This window comes from Ambystoma mexicanum, chromosome 9 (genome assembly GCF_040938575.1).
Source record: "Ambystoma mexicanum isolate Mex_15411 chromosome 9, UKY_AmexF1_1, whole genome shotgun sequence".
Taxonomy (NCBI): Eukaryota; Metazoa; Chordata; class Amphibia; order Caudata; family Ambystomatidae; genus Ambystoma; species Ambystoma mexicanum.
The window spans coordinates 1,048,126,560-1,048,151,200 of NC_090931.1; the positions used below are offsets into that span (position 1 = coordinate 1,048,126,560).

A 24,641-nucleotide genomic window follows, 5' to 3' on the forward strand; every position below is an offset into this window, starting at 1 on the left:
TGAAGATCTCTCTGTTGGTACGACTTGAGGGAGTAAATTAAGTAACTCAAAAATCCAAATGACCTCCTGTGAGGATACCAGTGTAGAACAAACAAACCTTCAGGGGCAAGAGGCTTCTGGGGGCCACCCAATTACGTCCACCACACTAAATCATGATCAGTTATGATCTGCACTTCAAAAACTATGGAGGGATTTACGAAGTAGAATAGCCTTAAAGAGGTTTTTGATTTTGTGTCTGATGGTCCTAAAAATATAGTTTTGACCAATTATGGGCATAAACAGCAACCTCATACCCTTTTGTCATTGGAAGTAAGGGCCTCTGAAAACACAGCCCTCCTACGAATCCCACTTGGGTAAATTACTCCTCATTAAACCAACAAAGTATAATGATGTAACCTTGCATGAGAGATCTGATGTTTCCGGACAAACTTAGTTTAATGCTAAACTATATGTTTGACTAAGGTGGTCTGGATTCTTTAAACGTAACACAAGTATTTGCACTTTTTAATGAGGTACCAGCACTAAGATTAATTACTTCAAAAGATATAAACCTCATATTTTTTTATACATCCCACATGTTATGAACATGTAAGGCTTGTGATCCCGTCCCGCATGGCTTAGGAGATATTACTAAAGGAAGTGCATAATCACCATACGCCAGGTTATTATCTTTCCCCATTTGATAAGGGATAACCAAGAAAACTCCACAGCCCAACCAGGGTAGGAGAATAATGAAACCAAAAGTATGCCACAGCAGGGAAGGGGATACATGTTTTGAGGGGCCGATTGGGGAGAAGGAAGAGATTATTGGGGTTGGCTAGCCCTGACACTTAAAGAAGCGATTACCCAATTGAAAGACCTAAAGGGTTCGCTTTAGCAGAGAGGACAATTATCCCTGGTCTCCTGGAACGTGAGAGGCTTTGCAGATTTGTGCACTGGTACAGCTCTTTGTTGCCATCTTCGTTCTTTTACCATTATACTTCTTCAGGAGACCTGGTTGGTGAAACCCCCCGTGTCTGATGGTTCTGAAATTATGATTGAAACAGCCACCCAGGGCCCTATGCGCCACCCCGCTGGAGGCCTAGTTACAGCAATTCGCACAGGTTGGGGCCTCAATACAATTGCCCATTTGAGGGTGGAAGAGGGAATTGTGGTGATTGAAGCTGTTGAATGGAGTTACTCTGGGCAGATATTAATATTAAATGTGTATTAGAATCCCCTTGGAATTTTGGACCAAACAGTTAAGAAACGTAATGCTACTTTAGAAGATTGGTTTATTGTGGCTCTGGGTGGACAAGTGATTGTTGCTGAAGATTTTAACTCAGATTGCAAAACTTTAAGAACACAAGATTTTTACCATCTAATTTCTGAAAATACAGCTGCACTGGTGGACTTGTCCGAGAAGGAAACGTCCACCTAAGTGGAGTGGGAAGGGCTGGGTGACAAGGAGGAAAAAGGTACAATGACAAATTTGGCACCAGAATCTAGAGGGTTGGGGGATGTATATGTTGAATGAATACAATAAATGTAGGATGTTAAACACGCCAACATGGGTCGGTAGGAACGCCTCCTCTGTTATCGATTATATATTTGTAACTAAAATGTTGTTTGATCTTGTCATTAATTTTGAAATCCTACCTGACATCTACAGCGACCATGGTATGCTAAGTATGATTTTAGTATGGAAAAGGGTAGAAAAAGAATCTTGCTACAAAATGCATTGTCATTAAACTCTAATGTGAGGCATAATCGATTAACTTAATGGTAATATCTTGAAGCTTAACATGGTGCTGTTGAATGATTTCGAGAATGTTCCCCTTGAGGTGAAATTTGCCACTTATTCCTCTAATTTGCTGAATAATTATTTGCAATTTGTGTTCAGCAATTTGGCTAAAGGCAGAATCAGGCAACAAAAGAAAAATACACATGTGCATTAGTTTGGCCCAGAAGTTCTGGGCATGAAAAGGAATATACGTAAGCAAATACACCAGACTAAGAAAGCTCCAATTAGCAGCAATGATAAGGAGAAAGATATTCACAAACTCAAACAAAAATTTAAAACTGCCTCAAACAGCACCAGTATCAGATGTACCAATGAGACAGTGAAGCTGTGATGAAGGCATTGAAGGTCTAAAATACTCAATTTCTGGACCTTAATTAACAGACCAAACGAGTAGTGGTTCAAACTAATCCTATTTCGGACTCAATCTGGTAGCCACTTTTTGGACCTATTTAAATAAAGTAAAGACACTAGAATAATTTAATCATGGCCTGTTCATCTCATTGGTCTCTGATAATTTCTGTGTAAGAAATCGAGCGGGAAATCAATGAAGTCAGCTCTTCCAGAGCCTGTGGCCCTAATCATTTGTCGAACATGATCTTTAAACAAAATCCCAAACTGCAGGCAAGAGTTAAGTGTGCACTGTTTAGGGATATTGTGGCATCTATGTAAACCCCAACCTCGTGGAAGACTTCATATGTCATCCCAATATATAAATCGGGGGATAAGTCATCACTGTCAAACTATCGCTCGGTTGCTTTTATGGATGCCGATTCTAAAAATATTTGTGTCTCTGATATTGGAAAAAATGTAAGATTGGTGTAACCTTAACAGCATTCTTGATCAGAACCAGATGGGATTTCGGAAATCTATCGGCACAGATTGTGGAGGCTAATTGGTGTGCAGTCTTCAATAACTAGCCTGGAAAGAGAAATCCCCCCATATGTATCGCTTCGATGGATCGCTCCTTGGCATTAGATACAGTAGATAGACCTACCCTCTGGAAGAAACTAGAGGAATTGGAATTGCCGGAGGGTCTACTTGGATACTAATCCATGCACAAGAGGGTTCTCTGATCCAGGTTAGACTAAATAACAAAGGTTTGTTGACTGGAGCAATAATGACATCTAATATCCTCAGACAAGGATGTTTACTGGTGCTGTGTTTATTTAATATACATGTATCAGATATCAGTGACACATTATCTAGAACCTCTTTCATGCTGCCTAAAATTGGGGGTGTAAAAATTGCTTGGGCTGCTTACGCGGATGACTTTATACTGATTGATCATGCACCAATTGGATTTCAAAGGCTAAATGAGGCCTTAAAGCAGTACATTGTGTTAAATAATGTATGCATAAACCCCAAAAAGACAGTGATTTTAAAGATGACCATATCAAAAAGCAAAAATAGCTTTTCCTGGTTCCTTAACCAAATTAATCTACAAATGAAAGATGGTATGACATACTTGGGTTATCCTATTATCACATATCCTACAAAGTGTTTCTATAGAAACTATCGGAAGGAAAAAACACTTATGTTGGCTGCACAAATGAAAAGGATTGATGACAAATACAGCACATTTTCTGTTCTCCCGATATTACAATTTTACATGGCAAAAGTAATCCCGAGACTGTGCTATGGGTTATAATTTTTTCCATTTTGGATAATCTTTGAATTAAGTGACTTCGAAGGACTAATGTGTCGTTCAGTATTATATTTTATTCCTAGGTGTGTCCCACTTTCAGATATACACTATGGACTTCGTTTGCAGTATCTGCATAGCCAGGTTGAATGGAGAGGGTTCTCCCTTTTTAGGGAACATTTTGTTAACTCTGATAAAAGTGTATATTTTCTATTAAGTAAAGATGTGCAAGAAGGTATCCCGAAGCAGGGGTTTGTGCATATATTTTATAATGTTTGTGGGCGGACTTTGGACACTATGGGTCTTTCTTTTTAAACATTACTGAATAAACCCTACAAAGTGAAGAATTTAATACAAAGAAATGATTGGGCCCAGATTAATGACGGAGTATTAAGGTCACGACTGTATGCACAGATCATCTCTGCACAAAAGGAACCGGCTCCATTGAACCATATCTGAAACGTTTTCCAAATAGGAAGTTGAGCGATAATTCTATGTGATTCAGACTAAATGTACTCCCCACAAATACAATTCTATGTATTAGAAGTGGCCTCCGGATGCTCAAGCGTATGGTCGATGTTGTAATTGTCTGGATGAAATAGAGACGTTACCCCACCTGTTGCTCTACTGTTCAGCTTTAAGGCCACAGAAAATGGACATTTTTAGCAAACATATTAATAGTGTACATTGGGTTCCTTAACGCATGACGAATCAGTTCCTTTGAATTTAGCTGTGCTTAGATTCTTTACATATCTGTGATATCTGTAAAGTTTTGAATTCTTCCTAAATGTTATGGGGATGTATTGTGCAACTTAATAAAATCATTGACTAGTTGTCTTGAATATATATATATTTTTTAATTCTTTTCCTTTTACAGAACTAATTGTAGACACTTATTACATCATTGTATTGCAAGTTTTAATTGAAATGTTTTACCTTGTGCAGTATGTTTAGGTTAATGTTTAAGTCAATGGATAATTTGTTTTACTTTATTTGATGTGTTGTATTTAGATATGATGTGTTGTAATTTTGTAAAAGGTTAATACAGATACATAAATAAATAAATACATATGTTGCTTATTGTTTTCGGATCGGTCACCCTTCAAGGTTGAAACCTAATTGAACAGATTTCGGAGGGCTGGACGAAAACAGACATTTGTGCTGCTCTTTGTTGTGTTTAAAGGAAAGTTATGGGTAATGAGTGAAATAACTTTTGTGGCAGCTGCAAGGGCTGCGAAAAGATCAGAGAACACCTGCATATGCTCCTGCATAAGTAAGAGTTTAAGTGTATGTTTTTTTATTTATCTCTGAGTTCCCAGCAAATCAAAAACATCATGAGGTAATTCTATTTATAGCGAGCATTTGATATGTATTAAATTCCAAACATGCAAAAGACTACTCCATCCAACCTGTGTTTCATGCGTTGTGCTCTTTCTGACGGCGGTTGTGTGTACAGATGTAGTGCAGATTAGCCAACACTTTGCCTTCATTATAACCGGTGATGCGTGCATCGAGGTGCTTTCTAAAAGCTCTGCAACAGTATGCAGCAACAGACACAAATGCCCACAAACTGTTCTACATGGGGAATATCTTTCTGACACTTTCAGGTAGGATGGGCTGCTGTTTGATTGATTTAAGAGATATGGGGACTTATTCAAAGGTAGTTTTTTAATGGGATTGTGCCAATATAAAACACTTGAGGCCATTTCTATGTAAATTATAAAATCTAAATGCAAACAGATACCAAACTCATTCTAGACTTACATACCCTGGGAACGGTTTCCTTCCACATAGTTACAAATATGTTTAAATTAATTATGATTACAAAGACCTCCCTCTGGGTTCTAACGTTCACTTGATGTTATTGCTAGCCGCTAGATAATCTTGAAAAAGATATATCACTTAATATCATAGACCAGATTGTTGATTCACTTTTCAAGTTCTAAATATGTGGACTGGAAATAAGCCTTTTGTGTCTCACTTGGTCTACTGGCCAAGTGAGGAAATAGAAAACAGACTGTCATCTTGGATAATTGGATCCTGAAAAATGGGTTGTACACATGCCTAAAAATGGGTTTGGCCCACTCTCAAGTGAAGCTTCAATCCTTAACGTCGATCTTCCATGATTTGTGAACAACATTACTAGGAGTGCATATACTTTCTGAATAGCACTACCCTAACCTGCACTGTCCATACAATAATAGACTGTAAGAAACAGTTCTAATGGTGCCCCTCTTTAATATATTAACACTGTACATTTACCACAATTTCAATTACTCCTCACTTCACTAGGAATTTACAATCACTGCTTTCTATTCCATTCCGAGCTACCCTGCTCTATTTCCAAATGAGTGATCCAGCATTTAAGTTTCAGGACGTTTTTATAAAAATTTTGCAAGTGAAATTAGGACTAGATCTAAATTCCCCTATTTAAAAAAAAAACATTATATTAATGCATTTTTAGCATCATAGCAAAGTCTGCACTAGTACAAGGACTAGAGAAAACATTGACCTGGGGAATACATTCATTGAAAGAATGTGATTTGTATTACAGAAACTTTTCACTGATGCACGTGCAATTAACACTTATTTTTATCTGTTTATTTATTGATCGTGAACCTAGCTTTGGAAAGCACTAGGGCAAATATTGCACTAGTGCATAAAACAAATATGTTTAATGTATTTTTGCACTAGGGCAACATATCTCTAGTGCTAGTTTTTTGTTTGCCCTGGGAAATGAGTTTATTTCTTAGGGTTAACTGTTGCCTTAGTAGTAATTGCTCTTGCACCGATAGAATATCTGTTGGGCGTATGGACCATATTCCAATGCACAGATGCAAGGTTTCCATAACATGGCCCTATAGGGGCCATGTTATGGAAATCTTGCATTGCTGCAAGTGCAGTAAGCAGAAGAGCAAACACTGCCCTACTGTAAAAACCATAATCTTTCAGAAATGCAAGGTTTGTGTGATACGGTCGATTTAACCTCCTCTATCAAAACCACACAAACTAAAATCATCACTGCAGCCCCTCCGCTCAAAGGCGGACTAATAAATGTCAGATCTCTAATGGTGCATGCCACCGACATCTGTGAACTGTGAACTTATACTGTTGGACTTCCTCGCCGTCACAGAGACATGGCTGCATGAGGCAGCAGGACCTCTTTTATCGCTAGCAATCCCACCATTCTGAGACAAGAAAGAAATAACATGCGAGGTGGTGGCATTGCTATCATTGCCAAAATTAGCCTAAACATGAGAACCACCCCCATTCAAAACCCTAACTCTTGTGAAGTTTGCGCTATCAAACTCCCACTTCACAACTCGCAAACCCTAACGATCTTCCTTATCTAAAGGCCCCCCGGCCCGGTGGGTACATTTGAAGAAGATATTAACTGTTTATTATCAGCCAATCTCAAAACCTCCACACAACTACTCATTCTTGGAGACTTTAATCTAGGTTATAATGACCCAACAGACAATCATGCCCTCAATGTTGCCAATACACTCACTGAATCTGGCCTATCCCAAAATATTGTGGGACCCACCCACAATAGAGGGAGAATTCTCGACTGGTTAGCAGATTATAACTGATCCGCCTCCATTACCTCCATCTCCCCACAACTATGGACTGACCACTACTTGATAACTTATGATTTATCCACCATTAGGCCACTTCCGCCCACAGCTGATATGGCCCCACCATGTCCCACTAGGAACAAAAAGAGCATCACTAAGGACAAAGTGATTCCTGCTATCCTACCCACCCTAAACCAACTCGATGAACATCTAGACCCAGAGATACTCGTAAAAGAGTATAACAAAATTATACGAACCACTCTTGACAGCATAGCCCCCCTAAAGATTAGACCAAGTAAACCTAAAGCCCACTTGAATACATGGTTCACCGCTGAACTGAAAGATCTCAGTCAACTTAAAAGAAGTTACGAATCCACTTGGAGACTTACCCCATTAGATGACCATAAAAACAAACTCATACAAATCTCCTCGCAATACAAGAAGGAAATCATCCTGGCCAAACGCAACCCATATAATAAGCGTATCTCTACGGCTAACTCGAATATGAGGGAGCTGTTCTCCATCCTAAAGGAATTAGAGTCACCAACACCTATTCCAGACATCTGCACAAAAGACAAAGTCTGGTGCACAGAGATTCAACAAACATTGGCCAACAAATTACCATGCTACAAAAGAAAATAGCGGCTAAGAAAGTAGCACTTAATCATTAGCCAATAACAAACGCCAACCTACCCTCTTTGGAGCAAAATACAACTATCCAATTTAGATTTGCCAAAATGTCTACTCGGGAGGTAGAGAAAGTCATCCTCTCTCTCAAGCCTTCCAACTGTCAAGGCGACTTGTGCCCTGCACAACTGATAAAAGATGCCGCTAGAGAACTCTCCTCCATCATATCTAAACACATAAATACCTCATTTACCTCAGGCACTGTGCCATCTAACTTGAAACAATCATCGGTACTGCCGCTGCTAAAAAAACAATCCCTAAACCCCTTCATCCCTACTAACTACTGCCCCATTACGACAGTCCCCTTCCTGCTAAAAATCCTGGATATGATTGCATACACCCAAATCCAAAAATTCCTAGAACACCACAAACTCCTAGGAGCAAGGCAATCTGGCTTCCGTCCACAACATGGGACAGAGACTGCTCTCATCGATTTGAAAGCACAAATAAATGAGCTAAGAGATAAAGATCAAACAGCCCTCCTCCTACTCCTGGATCTATTGGCCGCCTTCGACCTTGTAGATCATAAAGTCCTCTGTAACCACCTTAACTCCGCTGCCCACTTCTCTAAAGAAGCCATAATTTGGGTTGAATCCTTCCTCAGCGAAAGGACCATGAGGGTGTTCTCCCCCTCAGATGCAGCGGATCCAATCCCCATTTTGACTGGCATTCCCCAGGGCCCCTGTGTCTCTCCAAGACTATACAACATATTTACTAAGCCCCTTTTTGATTCTGCACCATCTTGGTATCACCTACACTAACTATGCAGATGATACCCAGATCCTCCTCACACTTTCAGGGGATTACAATAAGGATTTCGCCTTGGTAAATAGGGTGTATCTCATCATCCAGGCATGGATGGCAACTCACGGTCTATGCCTGAATGATGACAAAACAGAGTTAATCATTCTGGGCACACATTCCAACTTAAGAAATCTGGACCAGGATTACTCTGTCTTTGTGATCGATGGGAATACTATCAAGGTAGCAAAGGAAGTGAAGACTCTAGGTTTCCATCTAGACGCAACCCTCTCCTTCAACAAACAGGTCAATTCACTGGCCTCAGCCACAGCTTGCGCATGTAAGCTCATCAGAGCAGGTAATTATCTCAGATAACAACTGATTCTAGCTAGAGCCCTCATTCTATCTAGACTCAATTACTGCAACGCCTTATATATTGGGGCCAACAAATACATCAAAGATAGGGCGTTATTTTGTAAAATTTGTATTCTGAGAGCAGCTCTTGGCATTCCTAGATGATCACATATTTCTAAGATAAGGCGTAATAACAACTGGCTGTCGACCCAAGACAAAATCCTACTGAGCATTGCCTCCCTCACGCACAAAGCCCTGAACAATGTGGCTCCTCCCTATCTCACTGATAGATTTATAGAAAGAAGATCCTCTAGACCCTCAAGAATCTCCAATGCCAACATTCTTATTATTCCAAGATTCATACTATCCAAGGCCAGAGGCGCTAGCTTCCCTGTCCGGGCGGCCTAAATTTGGAACTCACTGCCCCACCCTATACGGACTGAGAAATCCTACCTTAAGTTCAGATCTGACTACATCAATCATCTAAAGCAATCGACCAACTAGACCCCTTCTCCCACCACCGCCTGTGTCGCCATTTCCCACACCCAGTATTGCTACTCCCCCTTCCAGCCCATTGGTGGATAGTTGTTGCACAGATAGGCCCTGAATATCTCCAATCTGTGAACTAGCACCAACAGTACTGCACTATTCGTACATTATCTGTAACTTTGCATAGCATTATCTACCTGCCCCTGCACATGCAATCCTGCTTATCTTGACTACAGATACAGCCTGTACAGCGCCGATTGCGCTGTGCCCTATTGCCCTTACCATGCCTCTGCTTATACACTACCTGATTTATATCCTGTATGTATCGTACGCTATTACTGCTTCTGCCTGTATATATTTAAATTTTATGTGCAAATATGTAACTATGTAACCTAAGCTTCGCATATCCTGTACTGCTGCGCCCTCTTACCTCCGGGTCTGGTGCGCATTATAAATGAATAAAACAAACAAACAAACAATATCGCAAAAAATGTATATTGCTGCAAATGCAATTGAGCAATAAACTGGCCTTGTTGAAAAAACATTATTTAAAAGAATGATTACACCTGGGAAAAGTACTAGGGTAAACCGTGCCCTAGGGCAAAATGCATTGAAAGCATACAGCTGATATTAGAGAAATGTGCACCAGTGCAAGTGCAATTGGCACGAGCTACACAATTACCCCACTGCAAACAGATTATATCAATGCGTGTTTGCACCAGGGCAGTGTTTGCCCTTCTCCCAGTTCTTTTCCTCAAGCAAGAATATGTTTTTCACACTTTTACATTGTTTGTCCTAGTGGTAATTTCACTAATACTGCTGAAATGTTTCTGTAGTACTGACCATTTATTTGCTCTAAGATCATTTTTTGCTGAGAGCTAATTTCACTTGCATCATTGCAAAGCTTCTGTTAAATTCTGTTGCTGTTCCTTCAATGCATTTTCGAATCAGTGCAATGTTTTCCCTAGTCCTAGCACTAGTGCAAAATGTTCCCTGGCCCAAAAATGCATCGAATGACGGTAGGGTCTGGTTCACAAAGCCTTTTTTCATTGGATGCATCCCATTGGAAAACGTTTTCTGAATCAGGCCCCATGTTTTTGCACTATGGCATTTCGCCTTTGTCCTTTGTACTAATTGCACTTGCACCAATACAACGTTTGTATTCATGTTTTTGAGCCTTTATAATGCTCGGTTTCACAATCCACGAATAGATGATGGCTGAAAATTAATTTACAAATAAAACCGGTCATGTCAGTGAATCATTTTCTGGGAGGAGACAGAACCAGACTTTCAATTCCAAAAGGGTAAGGATGAGACTCTGGACCAGAGGCTTTGCTAGGGGGGGTCTGAGTGGACTGTAGCCACGGGTCTTTTGGTTGTAGCCCCAGACAAAAGCTCATGGGGGCTACAACCAGAAGGCTAGCTAGCCCCGAGTACCGACAGTGCCAACATTAGTGTAGTCCTGGATCTTTCCCAGACCTAGCAACACCCCTGTTCCGGACTAAAAGGGAGCCTGTATTATTGTACATGCAGTAAGAACAAAATGACGTAGTGGTAACACAGTGTTAGGATCCAGTTATGTCATCACAAACTTCTGCTAATATATATATAAATAACACAGTCGTTGGCGTCATGGTAATGAATATCCCAAGAGCCCCCTCCTTTCAGGAGGGATAGTTCGGGTTGGGTGTTTCTCTTCGTTCTTTTTGGCAGCAGGCGGGGGTGTGACACTGGTTCACACCCGTTCAATTATGAGTGGATCTTTCAGCAAGTGGGTGCTGGGTGCCTGTTGTGCAAGGCACTTGAGGGGAATAGCCCCTTTTCCTTCTAACAGGGCCTATTGGGTAGGGCAGGCAAAGTAAAGGAGCTGGTTAAGTGGCAAATGCGGAGAGGAAACAGGAGGTGCACTTGCAGCAGGAGCTCTGGACCAGAACATGACAGCCCATAGCTGCTCTGAGCCGCTGTATGCATCGTCAAAGGAGATCACATTCTAATATTAAAACACAAGTTGCACTTCCATGTATGCTAGCATGATCGAATTCCATGCTCTGGGTGTTCTGTGATAATAGGTAGCCTAGAACATGGCATGGCTGTTATACATGGCCATGTTCTGTAACAACGTTGCATGGCCTACATCCTTGACCTGTGGGTAATGTTAAAAGGATGTGGAATGATGTATGTAACATATTGCACTTTGCCCAGATCTCCAACAACTGTAATCAGATCCAAAATAACCACAGGGAATAGCATTTGGCCCTGCCGCAGACCAGTAATTTCCAGTGCGTGTACTTCCGGTAAAGTCATGTGCTTAGTAGCTTGGTGCTCCTGAAATCCTTTGACAAGTTACAGGGTCTGCAGATACTCGGGACACCAAATGTCACCTAACATGTTCAAGAGAAAACATTGATGTGCATAGCACCATGTCCAGGTTCAGGTTTGGCAACTTTTATTTCCATAAAGGAGAACGTTCGAGGCCTTTGGAACATGCTTGTGTCCTCCCTTGGGTCCCACCATACCTGACAGCTGCCATATAGCCCTTTACAATTTCAGCAATAGATCCATGAATTTAAGATGGCTTTCAGACTGAAATATTTGTGCCTGGGATCCACCAATCACATTCCTGGATTCAGATTTAATTTTGTTTCAGCAGTTGGTGCAACAACGAAAGTAATGGACAAAATATATTGAACCCACTTATTTGTAACTGCTGGGAACAATATTCACCAAACAACTAAAAAGGATTTAATGTTGTCCCAGAATCCATGTAATTGGCCATCTTTAGACGGTATATCCAGTAGTTTTCCTGTAAAGAAAATGGCAACATTTGTTTCAGTGGGTTTGTGCATTTTTGGGATATTCCCTGTGCTTTTCCCACTCCCTCTTAATAGAAATTCAAAAAACATTAAACGAATCCAAGTGGCCTTGGCAATGTTTTGTGGAATCTGTTGTATTGATTGCTAATGATGGCCAAAGGTATACGCCTTTTTTCATCTTCATTTTCAAATTTCAATGCTAATATATCTTGTATCTTTGTTTACATCATTTTATTGACTTGTTGCTTAAGTAAAAAATGACTGTGATGATCATTAATCAGTGCTTTTCTTCTAGGTACTACATTAGCAATGAAGGCTTCCCAGGAAGAAGACAACTTTATAAGTAAGAGACCATTGATTTCCATTGAAAAATAACTGTAAAACATGTATGATGCAGAGGCCGAGAGAGAGAGAAGTAGAGTGGTGGGAATACTGGGGAGGAAAAGTACGGATTCATGGCTAGAACAGCAGGTGGAGAACACAAGATACTGTAACAGCTTTGTCCTAACCAAAAGAGCTAGTCTTTTAGGTGTATCCAAGCATCATGTGCTTGGGTTCCATGCAGGCAACAAGGTGAACGTGAAGAGAGTGTGGAACCTTGCATGGTATGGTATGTTATGTTTTTTTAAAATTATGATATGCTATTGAATCTTATGTGGATTTGCTTGCACAGCTTCAATGACTTCTTGGTGCTTTGGGTCTGGTAAAATAAGGGGGTGTGGAGATTATTGAGTGCAGGAGTAGAACTAGTTTGCTATTGCCAAAATGTTGGTGCAATGCAGATCAGAGAAACGGTGTCCTGTTGGCGGTAAGCATTGTATGTACGAAAAATATAGTGCTGTATGTAATTTGAGGTTGAGATACCACAATGGTTGATTCACTTCATGCCAAAAAGATGTCTGGGGCATCAGCCCACAAGTGGCAGCTGGTGTTTTTTTATTGGAGGGGTGTACATGTTTCCCACAAATTTGGCAGAGCGTCCAATTGTGCTTCAAAGGTTCTCCCCCGGAGAAAATGTTTACAATTTTGGGTTAAAATGGCGCATTTAAGAGCACAACTTTTTGAAAAAAATCAAACAGTTTGAAACCGGTTGTGTAGGGAAACAAAAATCAGCTCAGAGAAGCATTTTCATCAAGTCTTTTTCCACAATATGTGTCAGTACAAAACACGTTGGGCATCATTACGAGAATGGAGGTAATGAAAAAAGGAAGGCGGAATGGTAATACCGGCATTGTTAACGGGTCCGGGACATTACGACCCAACAACCCGTCAATACCACCACCGCCCGTACCGTGCCCCTTCATACCGGCAGGCGTGCGTATATGCACCCCTTCGCAGAGTAAATACCGGGATGCCGGTAATAGGAGGACATCACAACTCACGCGGGCATGCAATTACCGGCATCCCGAAGGCGGTAATTAGGGCCTGCACGATGGTTGCCATACAGGCATCGCGGACCGCCCGTAAACAGCAATCTGCAATCAAGGCAACTGCCACAGGTGCACACAATCACCACAGGTGGGGTCAATGGAGTCTGTCCACCCACACACCACATCCCTTCCTACACCAAAATGATACCACTAGCTGTTGCAATCATGGGGCTGGAGGACATGCCTATACTGCTACAACTACAGCAACAACAGCAACTACAACAACAACTACAGCCACAACAACAGGCAGCACAGAGGAGACGCAGGAGGAGAAGGAGGTTGAGAAAGGGCCAGCAATTACCACCAGTGCAGCCAGTAGTACCTCATAGGCAGCCACCAATCCCTCGCATCAGACCCAGTCCATTCAATCTAACCCCTGAGCAGATCCACACCCTGTAGCGGTTGGACCGGGACACCATACATGACGACATCGTCAGCCTCATAGAAATACGCACTGCCATCCCCCGCTACTAAAAGTGGTGCCTGTGCTGGATGCCCTCCTGAAGCACGCTAGCACCCACATATCCCTACCACGGACTGCCCAGGAGATAGCCGACACCAAAGTAGGCTTCCATGCACTGGCAGGCATGCCCAATTGCTTTGGTGCCCTCGACTGCACCCATGTAGAATTGGTAGTCCCCCATGCCGTAGAGGCGGTGTACCGCAATCGCAAGCAATACCACTCCATCAATGTGCAGATGGTATGTGACTCCAGCAAGATCATCACACATTGCTGCGCCCGATATCCCGGATCGACACATGATGCCATGGTGCTGCGTAACTCCATGCTACCCCGTCACATGGAGCGACATGCTGGACGACATGCCTGGCTGCTTGGTGAGTTGCCTGACTAGCCCATGGCAGAGCATTGGGGTTGTGATGTTTTGGGATGCATACTCCACCTGGGTGGGAATGGGTGGGGGATGCATACTGCATCTGGGTGGGAATGGGGGGGATGCATACTCCACCTGGGTGGGAATGGGGGAATACATACTCCACCTGGGTGGGAATGGGGGGTGCATACACCACCTGGGTGGGAATGGCGGGGATGCATACTCCACCTGGGTGGGAATGGGGGGGATGCATACACCACCTGGGTGGGAATGGGCAGGGCTGGAGGGTGCAGTGGAACCAGGTGCAGAGGAAGCGGGTGTGGAGGATGCGGGTGTGGTGGATGGGGTGGAAGCTGTGGTGATTTGCACAGCTGGTGCGGGTTGTAGCTGCTGCATGTGCAGCAGGATAGAGGTGAGGACCTGCGTGACGGCCCCCGGACTGTCTTGCATCATCAACGCAGAGGCATTGTGTTCGCCGCTATGGCCTGCGCAATCTCACGCCTCGTGTCCTCCCCATCCGCAACATATTGTCGGAGAAGGTCCAACATTGAGTCCTCTCTAGCCTCCACCCTTGCTAGCCGTGCCTCAAGGTTGGTGGTGGGAGCAGCAGTGGTTGAGGGTGCTGTTCCCGGGCCTGCATTGGCAGTGCTGTCCTCGGGGAGGGTGCTGTGGTCCGAATCGTGTAGTGAAGGATCCACACTGCTGTTGGTGGGTGAGGGCTGAGTGTGGGGATCGGGGGTGGACATGGGGCTTGGGGAGTGTGGACATGCCACATGGGTTAGTCCATCCTCGTCCTCATACTCCTCCACTGCAGTTCCTATGTCGCTCAGTGGGGCAGTGGCTGCTGCCTCGCCGACTGAACTTGTTGCTGCCAAAAGTGTGCCACTGGCCTCGCCTTCCACTGGTGTTGCCAGCTCTGTGTTCCCGGTGTCAGGCGTTGATGTGGGGCCCTCATGTGTGGCCATGGCCTGGGCACTCTCCCTGGGTTTCGGTGTGGCCTGCGAGGCTGCCCCGGAGGTGGTCTTGCCTGTGGGAGTAGTCTTGTGCCGGGACGTGGATGCCCTTGTGGCTGTTTCCTCACTGGCATCCTCTCCATCGGTGCCTGGGGGGGTAGAAGAGATGCAGGGCATCAGTGATGGTGTTACATGCAAGATGCATTATATGGTGCTGTGGAGAATTTCATTTATCATGCATTCCTATCTTACAGGTGTTTCACACAGAGTAGTATGAAGGGGGCATTTTGGCATTTGCTGTGACGTCTCAATGCAGGGATGCTGCGTGGCAGGTGGCATGCTGTTGTATTGGGTTTTGTGTGATGTATTACATGGGCACAGTGCATGTGTGTTGGCTGTGTGTTGGTAATGGGATTGGCATTCAGCATGCATTTCAGTGTGGCAGGGTTTTGGCCTCCATCTGGACAAGGATATGTTTATGTGTGTGTTGGGACATGCATTGTCTTGCCTAGACTCTCTTCCACATCACTTGTGCTACGTCATGGTTTTCCCTACTGGGATCTGCAGGGTCACTCACCTCCATCTGCAGATGTTGCGGCCCCCGTCTCCATCTCACTGAAGCCCTCAATGGACTCCATCTGTATGAAGGTACTGCACGGCTCCTCCCAGCATGAAAGTTTTGCGGGTGAGTGGGGACCCCCGCCTGTGGCTATGGCCTCCCTCCTATTGCTGGCCAGGATGTTCCGTACCCTGAGACGGAGGTCATCGCACCTTTTTTTTACAGTCCTTTACTGTCCGTGGGGTGGTGCCGACTTCCGAGACCTTGTGGGCTACCTCCTCCCAGATCTCCTTTTAACATTGATGCACCTCCCTTTTCAGGTTGTGCTGGTTGATCTCCTCAGCATGGGCGGCAAGGGTGTCCGCCAGCATGTTCAGTTCTTTGTCTGAAAAATGCTTTTTGCGCAGGCGGGGGTTCGATTTTCTTGTAGCCTTGGACATTTTCAATAGATAGGCCCTGGTCTCTCCTCTGTAGCAGTGGTGGTTTGGCAGGATTGCAATGGATTGTGTTTTTAAAGATGGCCACCGGCGCATTTCCCATTCCGACACAATGACGTTACTTCCGGGTCCAGTATTACGAGCCCGGTATTAGCATGATGTTATTACCGGGTCGGTATTATGGGGTGCCTCCTAGGCAGATGCGGTATCGGCCGGTCCCGTGATGGCGCTATCGGTGGGTTGGAGGGCCTTTAGCACCATGGCGGTATGGCTATTACTGGAATGGGGGTTCGCGCGTGCTCACGCACTCGTAATCACCCGCTATTAGCAGCGTCATACAAGCACAGACCCGCTAGTTCCTCCATGCCGGTAATGACCCCGTTTTTACTGCGCTTCTCGTAATGAGGCCCATTGTCACGCCGGTTGTGTTAGTAAAAATTGCACAATAAAAAAAGTCGGGTCTGGCTGCACCATTATAGACCAGTCTAGCCACGTAGAATGCTTATGTTTGCTTTATGTGTGATGTCGATAAAACAAGGAAAAATAAGCAATGTATCCAGACTGGCCCACCAACGTAGCTCACTCCTGCCATGAAATAACACTCATCCTGTTTACTTTACACTTGATGCACATTACAACTTGCCATTTCACAATAAGAAAATATACCAGACTGCCACACCAATGTAGGGCAGTCTTGCCATGTAATACAACTTATTATGTTTGCTTTACCTTTGATGGTCAGTGAGAATTGCCATGACCTGGCTGCTGCAGCGCAAATAGCCCCCTTCCCCATACACAATAGGAGTCCAGCACCCGATACACGGAAATACATTAATGCATTTATTAATTTCTCTCATTCACACCCAAATTCAAACATCCATTCATTTCTCGCATTCACCCACGCAAAAATACAACAGACATGCACACATTCACTTGCACACACTTACATATACAATCTACTGCGCACATATATAAAACATGCATACACGAATAAATACATTTCTATCCTTTCCTGTAGCCCCGCTCTGGACACTTCCTGCCACAATGGCCCTCGACATCCTGAGCAGCATGAACAGGAACCAGGAAGCACAGACACGTTCCTGGTTCCTGAGGGCATGCGTGTTAGAGCCAGAGTGCCTCTTTGATGCTGTGCAGGGAGACATAAAGATGCGGGGATGCACAGCCTGCATTCCCGATATGCTGTGAAAGGCTGAGGAAGCAAAATGATCCCAGTTATGCATGGCCCATTGAGTAGTCACGCATTGGAAGTTACACTATCAAAGTGAAACATTTGCCTTTGACAGTTAAAGCCAGCACAGGAATTTTGCCAAGCAATTTTGCTGGGCTTCATTTGGTTCGTCCATGATGGGTGACAGTGGCGGGTCAACGTCCCATCACCCGTTATGACGCGACATGCCTAGTTCCAACCTGAGCTGCAAGATGCTTCTTGTTTTGGCTGATGATTGGTGTGAGGTAAAGAGGAGTGTGTGGATGTAGGTGAGAACAGATGGCTGTTACACTTCAAGGGTTTAATAGTGAGAGACATATTTAGGGTGCCAGAAATGAAGTGTCTCTGCCGGCTGCTCTGTGGAAGAATGTGGGAGTTGTTTAGTGTGAGAGGACAAGAGTTATTGTCGGCTCAGTAATCGCTTCAGTGCCAAGACAGGGCCCACAAAGTGAACACATTACTATGTCCACTGATGGAGCTAATGATAGGTCAGTTTGGTTTTTGTCACTGAGGTATCAGAGTTACATGATTTTTCAGATGCTTTTGTACTCAAGATCCTGTCATCATTCAATGTCAGTTTGCTTTTGGTCGACTACACAATCTAGTCGAATTCCGGTTTGAGTGAGCCATAGGATGCTTTGTTGGTTGCATTTCGGTGCAGCTGGTGAGTTTACAGATACTTGTATTATTGTCTGATATGTGCTTTGGGGTGTTTCTTTTGCTAGTGTCTATGTGGTAGTGTTTTGGCTTTTTAAGGGTGTGGCAAGGACCTAACAATTTCCCGAATGCAATCTGATCCTGTAATAAACAGAGTTCTTTAGGCAACTAGCTCCATTGTTAAGCTGTCAAATCTCTAAAGGATGCACCTTCTGGACATTTCTTCTTGAAGTGTGACTCCATCAGGTAAAGCCTATTTCTTGACCGTGGACTGCTTTTGAGTCCTAACACATGATTTTCACTTTGACCCTAAATGGTCAATGTAAAATGGAGAGGGCTCTGAATTTAAACCTGCAATTAACTGAACGCCCCAGTAAAGCTTCTAATGCTGGCATGATGTTTTCCCTCGTATTTAGCCATGGCAGAAATCTGAGGAAGAATTTTGTATCTTTGTTGCTTTTTAAGGAAGACATCTAGAAGTCTTATGTAGACACTGTTAGTCTAATCTAGGCACAAATAAATAAGGAAGATAGCATATAGGTGTGTATAGGTGTGGTGTGATGGCGTGTACGTGCTGGTATTTAGATCATCCCAGACTGATGGGTAGGCAGCCCCATTTCCTTGCATTAATGAGAATCCTGCCTGGGTTTGGCACGTATTGTTTGTTAGGTTCAATGTAGTGAAGTGAAGGAGTTACCAGCAGACAAAACCCTAAGGCTCGTGCCCAGTGGTTGTGGATGGATCCCATGGTTTGCCATTGACCTCTTTTGCCAGGGCCTGACGGAAGCTTGTGAAGTCCCACGGTAGCATCCTTGCTTTTATTGTGGACTAAGCTCAGATGTGTTAAGATGTGGAGTGGATGTGGTTGTTTTAAGGGAAACTGAAAGGGTTTCTTCGACTCATACATTTTGAAAATTCGGGTCAGGAAATAGGTCTAAAGAAACGATATTTTGGAAGGAGCTCAATGTGTCTGTTTCTGCAAGTGAGTGGCTCGGAGATTAGCCTTTCTTGCTTCTAAACCCCCTGGTTCAGTTAAATTCAGCAATTCCACAGGTTACTACTTAGACTTAAAAAAATAAATAAACTGAGCACAGAAGTTAATTTCCAATATTTTATTTAGCAGTGAAAGGCAACTCTATATATATGTTGGGTTATTTTAAATGTGGTTACTATATCTTTGATGAATATGGTTTGCTCTGTAATGGTGGGACATTGGAATGCCTGTACCGATGTCCAATGCATTAGTCATCCCTATGGTGGCACAGCTAAATGCAGTTTTCTAGTATAACTATTGGAGGAGATGGTTGACGAGATCAAAAGGGGCTGAGGAGACAAAGAATTGCTCTGGAGCTACTGCCCTGGGCAACCTCCTCAAGAGAGGCTATGTGTCCTGCCTGAGGCATTGGACGAAGGAGAAGATGGGTGATCCACACCCCCTATGTGGTAACATTATGAGAGTACACAGCTTGGGCCAGGAGGAAAGATGGATGATGTGCTTTTCCCACCTGTGTTACAGTGAATTATGGAGTGCCGTGCAAGAAACCCCTGTGGCTATAGGTGCCGTCAGGGGATTTTAATTGGTGTTGGAGAGTTTAATATAAGGTCTCCAACTTGTACACAATGGGGCACCCCAACAGAGGATCGTCATTTGGTTTGGGGGTAGAAAACAAGGAAGATGCCTGAAGAACACTGGAGTTGGACAGCAAAAAAGAGGGACGTCTTGTGCCTTTCCTAGTGCTGCACAATGAGGCCGCTAGGGTACCCTTTCAACTCCCCTAGAAATACATTGTATCACTTCAAATGGCTAGTGTTGCACATCACTCACTCGTGCCCTATAGAAAAAAGCGAACATTTCCCTGAATTGTGGAGGTTATTCCAAGTATTTGGTGATGTGCCGCCTATTTAGGAAAGGACCTTAAACAATGTGCATCTGTGTCTAACAAAGCTCTGGTTTTCCAAACCCACCAGAACTGAAAATGTGTAAGCACATTTTACAGGAGACAGGAAGGGACAATATTCCTTTATTCTCCCTTGCTCTATGTCTCTGAATCCCTGAAGAGTTCCTTCTTTTTCTTTCATTAATTCATTATAGAGGCAACAATCTTAGAAAACCAATTCTCTTAGTGCATCTCTGTGTCGGATATCCCTATATTGTTATTGTGTTGGCCGGTTTCAGCAACATGGAGCTATTGGGTCGCTTTCTTCAGTCAGGACTGGCTACAACTTTGATTGGGAGCGCATATTATATATGTTTGTTGTGAAATGCTTGCTTCAAAAAGTCATTTGTCATTTGGTGTTTCTTTTGTCTATAGAGAGAGGTAAAGAAATAGACAGGTTTTCTCTTAGACATTGTGCTATTAACAATTTGTATGTTGCTCAAAACATGTGAGAAAAGTAAGGGTAAGTGACTAACCCAACTTGAGCAGGGATGACTGTCTATATCATTCTTATAACGATTTTGACATCCATCTGCTGTTCAAAAAGAAGAAGAAAACAACAAGGCAACAGGCAAAGTCCATTTAGAGACATGCCAATTTGATTCTAAGTCCCTTGGTAACTATATTCTGTGTTAAACATCTATTATGACTTATGTGTACTAGTCCTTACCTTCTTGAAGGGTTATCCGTTCTGCTCTTTGGTGCCGTTGCAAGACAAACCTCTTGTTCGGCCGTGGATGACATTTTGCAAAATTGAAGATGCTGCTGATGATGGACGTATTCACATGAGGACGTCATTAAGTGTGTGTGATGGCTTAGCACATACCATCCTTAGTACCGAAGGGGATGACACCATTTTAACGTGTTTATTTTATTTGCCTCTTGGTCTATCACAGCAATGGTAAGTCCAGACCGAAGGCCGTTGTTGCATTAGTATATTTCTCGGTTATCAGATTTTATTAGTTTGTATCACACATAATTGCGTTGGATTTTGGATAGTATTGCGTGTTAATGGGCACATTATGCCTATCATACAATGATGATATCAGGGAACACCATTTCTTCCATGTTGGGCAGCCACATCACGGTCACAACTCACCTTCACCTGGTGAATACAATAGGTCACACTATGGGCCTCATTATAACTCGGGCGGTCCGGAAATAACGGTGGCGGTAAACCCGCCGCCACCGTTGTTTCCGGACCGCCTGATCCGACTCCTGCAGGCGGGAGGTGATGTTCCCGCCAGGTCTGACCTGGCGGGTTTAACACCGCCCGCCTGCAGGCGGCCGAGGAAACACCGGCAGCATTACGAGATGCTGCCGGTGTTTCCATGATCCCCATTCCCATCGAGCCCCATAGGACTCAATGGGAATGGGGATTAACACCATTCCACCTCCGTGATTCCTGGAAAACCGGGGTTGTAATGCCCCGGTAATTCCGGGAATCACGGAGGCGGAATGGTAATATGAGTCCGGCGGTAACCAGGCGGCTTTACCGCCACGGTTACTGCCGGACTCGTAATGAGGCCCTATGTCTTTTGTATTGGGCACTGCCATAACAGGCTCCATCTTGGCATCTTTTTTGCCTTGTGTTTATTATAGAAAATGGTATTTATACAGTTGCTGTTGGTCTGAAAAAGAACAGTAGCACTTTGGAGTGTGTCTCATGCTCATAATGAAAATACCAGATCGACTCCAGGCAAGGAGCAGGAGCTCCCCCACCAGGACGAGCCCCCACAGGAGCTATGAGCACCCGACACCAGCCCAGATGACCAGCGCCGCTTGTCTCCCTCCTAATATGCCGGCTGCATACATTTGTGCAGATTCACCAACACGAGCAACGAAGCTCCAACAATTGTCGCAGCGCCAAGCGTGGAAATAAGAAGAGGCAGCTTAACTGAAATCTCGGCTGCTCGTGCTGTTTCTAGCACAAGTCCACCTATTTCTCCACTAAGGTACACGAGGTACCACCCTATTCCAAGATGGCCGCCCGCCTTTTGTTCTTCTACACCAGAGCCTAACCTTGGCTCAGCACAGCCTCTGCCACCCCCGGATTGGCTGCCATTTGTTTATCTGCCACTGATTGGGCACCGGCCGGCGAAGCCGGCCCACCTCAGTCAAGGCCCACGATCTCAAGGCCAGCACCTGTTTGCTGCCTGTTCGCGCATGTGAGCGCAGCGGGGCCACCCCCGCTAGCCGACTGACCCCTTCCCGAACTGCCATCCCCAGTTATCATTGCCCGTGCTAGATGGCCACTGTAAGTACTCTTGCATAACTGCATATTTCAAGCCTTGTGTGCAATCACTCCACGAACCCATCTCCGCCACCCTAGCTTATGCAAACTGAGCATGGCTGTTATGTTATTATCAATTCCCCTACCCGAGACGGCACGCAACAACAACTAATGCCAAAAGCAGGCGCCGGTTGCAATCGATATGCTCCTGTGTCCCCAATGTTATTGTAATATATTGCTGCCTTGTTGCAACTTAGTTAGACTAGCGATTACCGCTCAGAATGTATAGAAACCGATTTACCTAGTTTACCTGAGCATACTGCATATAGACTGCCTAAATATGTTCATCTCAACTATCATAGTATAATCACTATTAGACTGCCCTAGAACTTGCATAGCAAAGTGCTTTTAGACCTGTGTCAAACCTGATTGTCTCTGCCATAAAAATAAACGCATATTTAGATTGTTCTGCCTTAATAATTAAACGTACATTAGACTGTCTCTGCCATAAAAATCAATGTTGTGCACGAGATCAACTAAAATTGTATCATTTGAACCATGTTAGCAAAGTGTATCTAGACTGCTAGATTGTTTTAATATCTACAATATTTGGACCATTTCAAGTAAACTGAATCTAGATTGCCTGAAAGCGTTAGTAAAGTGTATTTAGACTACTGGATTGTTTAGTATCTACTATATTTGGACTATTTTAAATAAATCGAATCCAGATTGCCTGAAATCTCAACCTGCTCATAGGCTAGTTTAGACAACCTCGCACTATGCCAACCCTATTTAATATCCTATGCATGATGGCGCTGTCCACACTCTGTCTCCAAGAACCAGAATCGCCACATTGAAGCTCCCCCAGGCAAGTCAGCATTTGCCCCCCCTTGTCTACCCATAACATCTAAGGTTATCAATAACTCTGTCCACACCTGTCCCATGTACCATGCCATACAGGTCCACTAGCCTATGACTCCCAGCCTTGTCCAACTAATGACAGAAACTATAAACTACGAGCTAGACTCAATAAACTACATGAGCTGCCCAGAAGACTGTTCCCTACCACAAAGTATACTTTGAAAGGCCAATATACTAGAGTATGTAATGTTCCCATTCTCCCTGCTGCCCCACTAGCCATTACAAATTACCAAACTGCTAAGTCTAAGGCTAATGCTGATATACTACCAAATATCTTAGAAATCACAAGGGGAACTGAGAGCACTTTTACAAGGGAGCGCTCCTTAATGTAAGATCCCTAACGGCACATGCCATTGATCTAGCTGACCTAATTACAGAAGCTGACCTGGACTTCATTGCTATAACCGAAACCTGGCTACACAACGCATCAGGACCATCACTTATGTTGGCCATCCCTGACGGTTATACTATATCTAGGCAAGATCGAGAAGGCTCCTGCGGAGGCAAGATTGCCATCATATCTAAAATTAACTTATCGCTAAGATTAACCCCCATACAAACTCTTCAATCCTGTGAAGCCCTCACTGCCAAAACCCCCATAAACAATACCCAATCTCTAACCATACATCTAATCTACAGACCACCGGGCCCACTCGGGACCTTTGAGGCGGATCTGAACAGCCTATTATGCCAAAATTGCATCACAATTGTTGGTATTAGGGGACTTTAACCTTGGCTTCAATGATCAAGCAGATGCACATGCATCTGCGATTGCCAATACCCTCAATACTCTAGGACTCACCCAAAAAGTTAACACCTCGACCCACGTGAAGGGCAGAATACTGGACTGGGTTGCTGACTCCAACTGTACAGCCGCCATCTCCTCTATCACGCCTTTATCCTGGACTGACCACTCATTAGTGTCCTTCAATCTACTAACCACCAGACCATCCACTGTAGTCCCACATATGGCTCCATCCTGCCTTACTAGAAATAAAAAGAATATGACAGTGGATAATATTATTCCTGCTATCCTCCCAACTTTAAATGCATTATCAGACAACCTAGACCCTAGTACACTAGTCCATGAATACAATAGTATCATGCGCGACACTGTGGATAAAGTCGCCCCACTTAAACTACGTTCAAGCAAACCTAAGGCACATTTAAACAAATGGTTCATGCCTGAACTTAAAGCTCTACGCCTAACTAAGAGAAAATATGAATCGACTTGGAAACTCTGCCCAACTGATGAGAACAAGGATAATTTAACCAAGATCTCCCGCCACTATAAGAATGAAATCTGTCTAGCAAAGCGAAATGCTTATAACAATCGCATTACCAAGTCTAACTCAAGCATGAAGGA

The 24,641-nt window shown here is 43.7% G+C and overlaps 1 protein-coding gene across 4 annotated transcripts in view; it reads left to right on the forward strand.

Annotated features, from left to right (window-relative positions):
• Positions 1 to 24,641, forward strand: part of DPP4 (dipeptidyl peptidase 4) — a 992,858-nt gene that overhangs the window by 728,348 nt on the left and 239,869 nt on the right. For all 4 annotated transcript variants that reach the window (XM_069616324.1, XM_069616327.1, XM_069616325.1 and 1 more), the window contains one exon: positions 12,383 to 12,430. In XM_069616324.1, the coding sequence (XP_069472425.1) occupies positions 12,383 to 12,430 (48 nt within the window). The remainder of the gene's footprint in view (positions 1 to 12,382; positions 12,431 to 24,641) is intronic.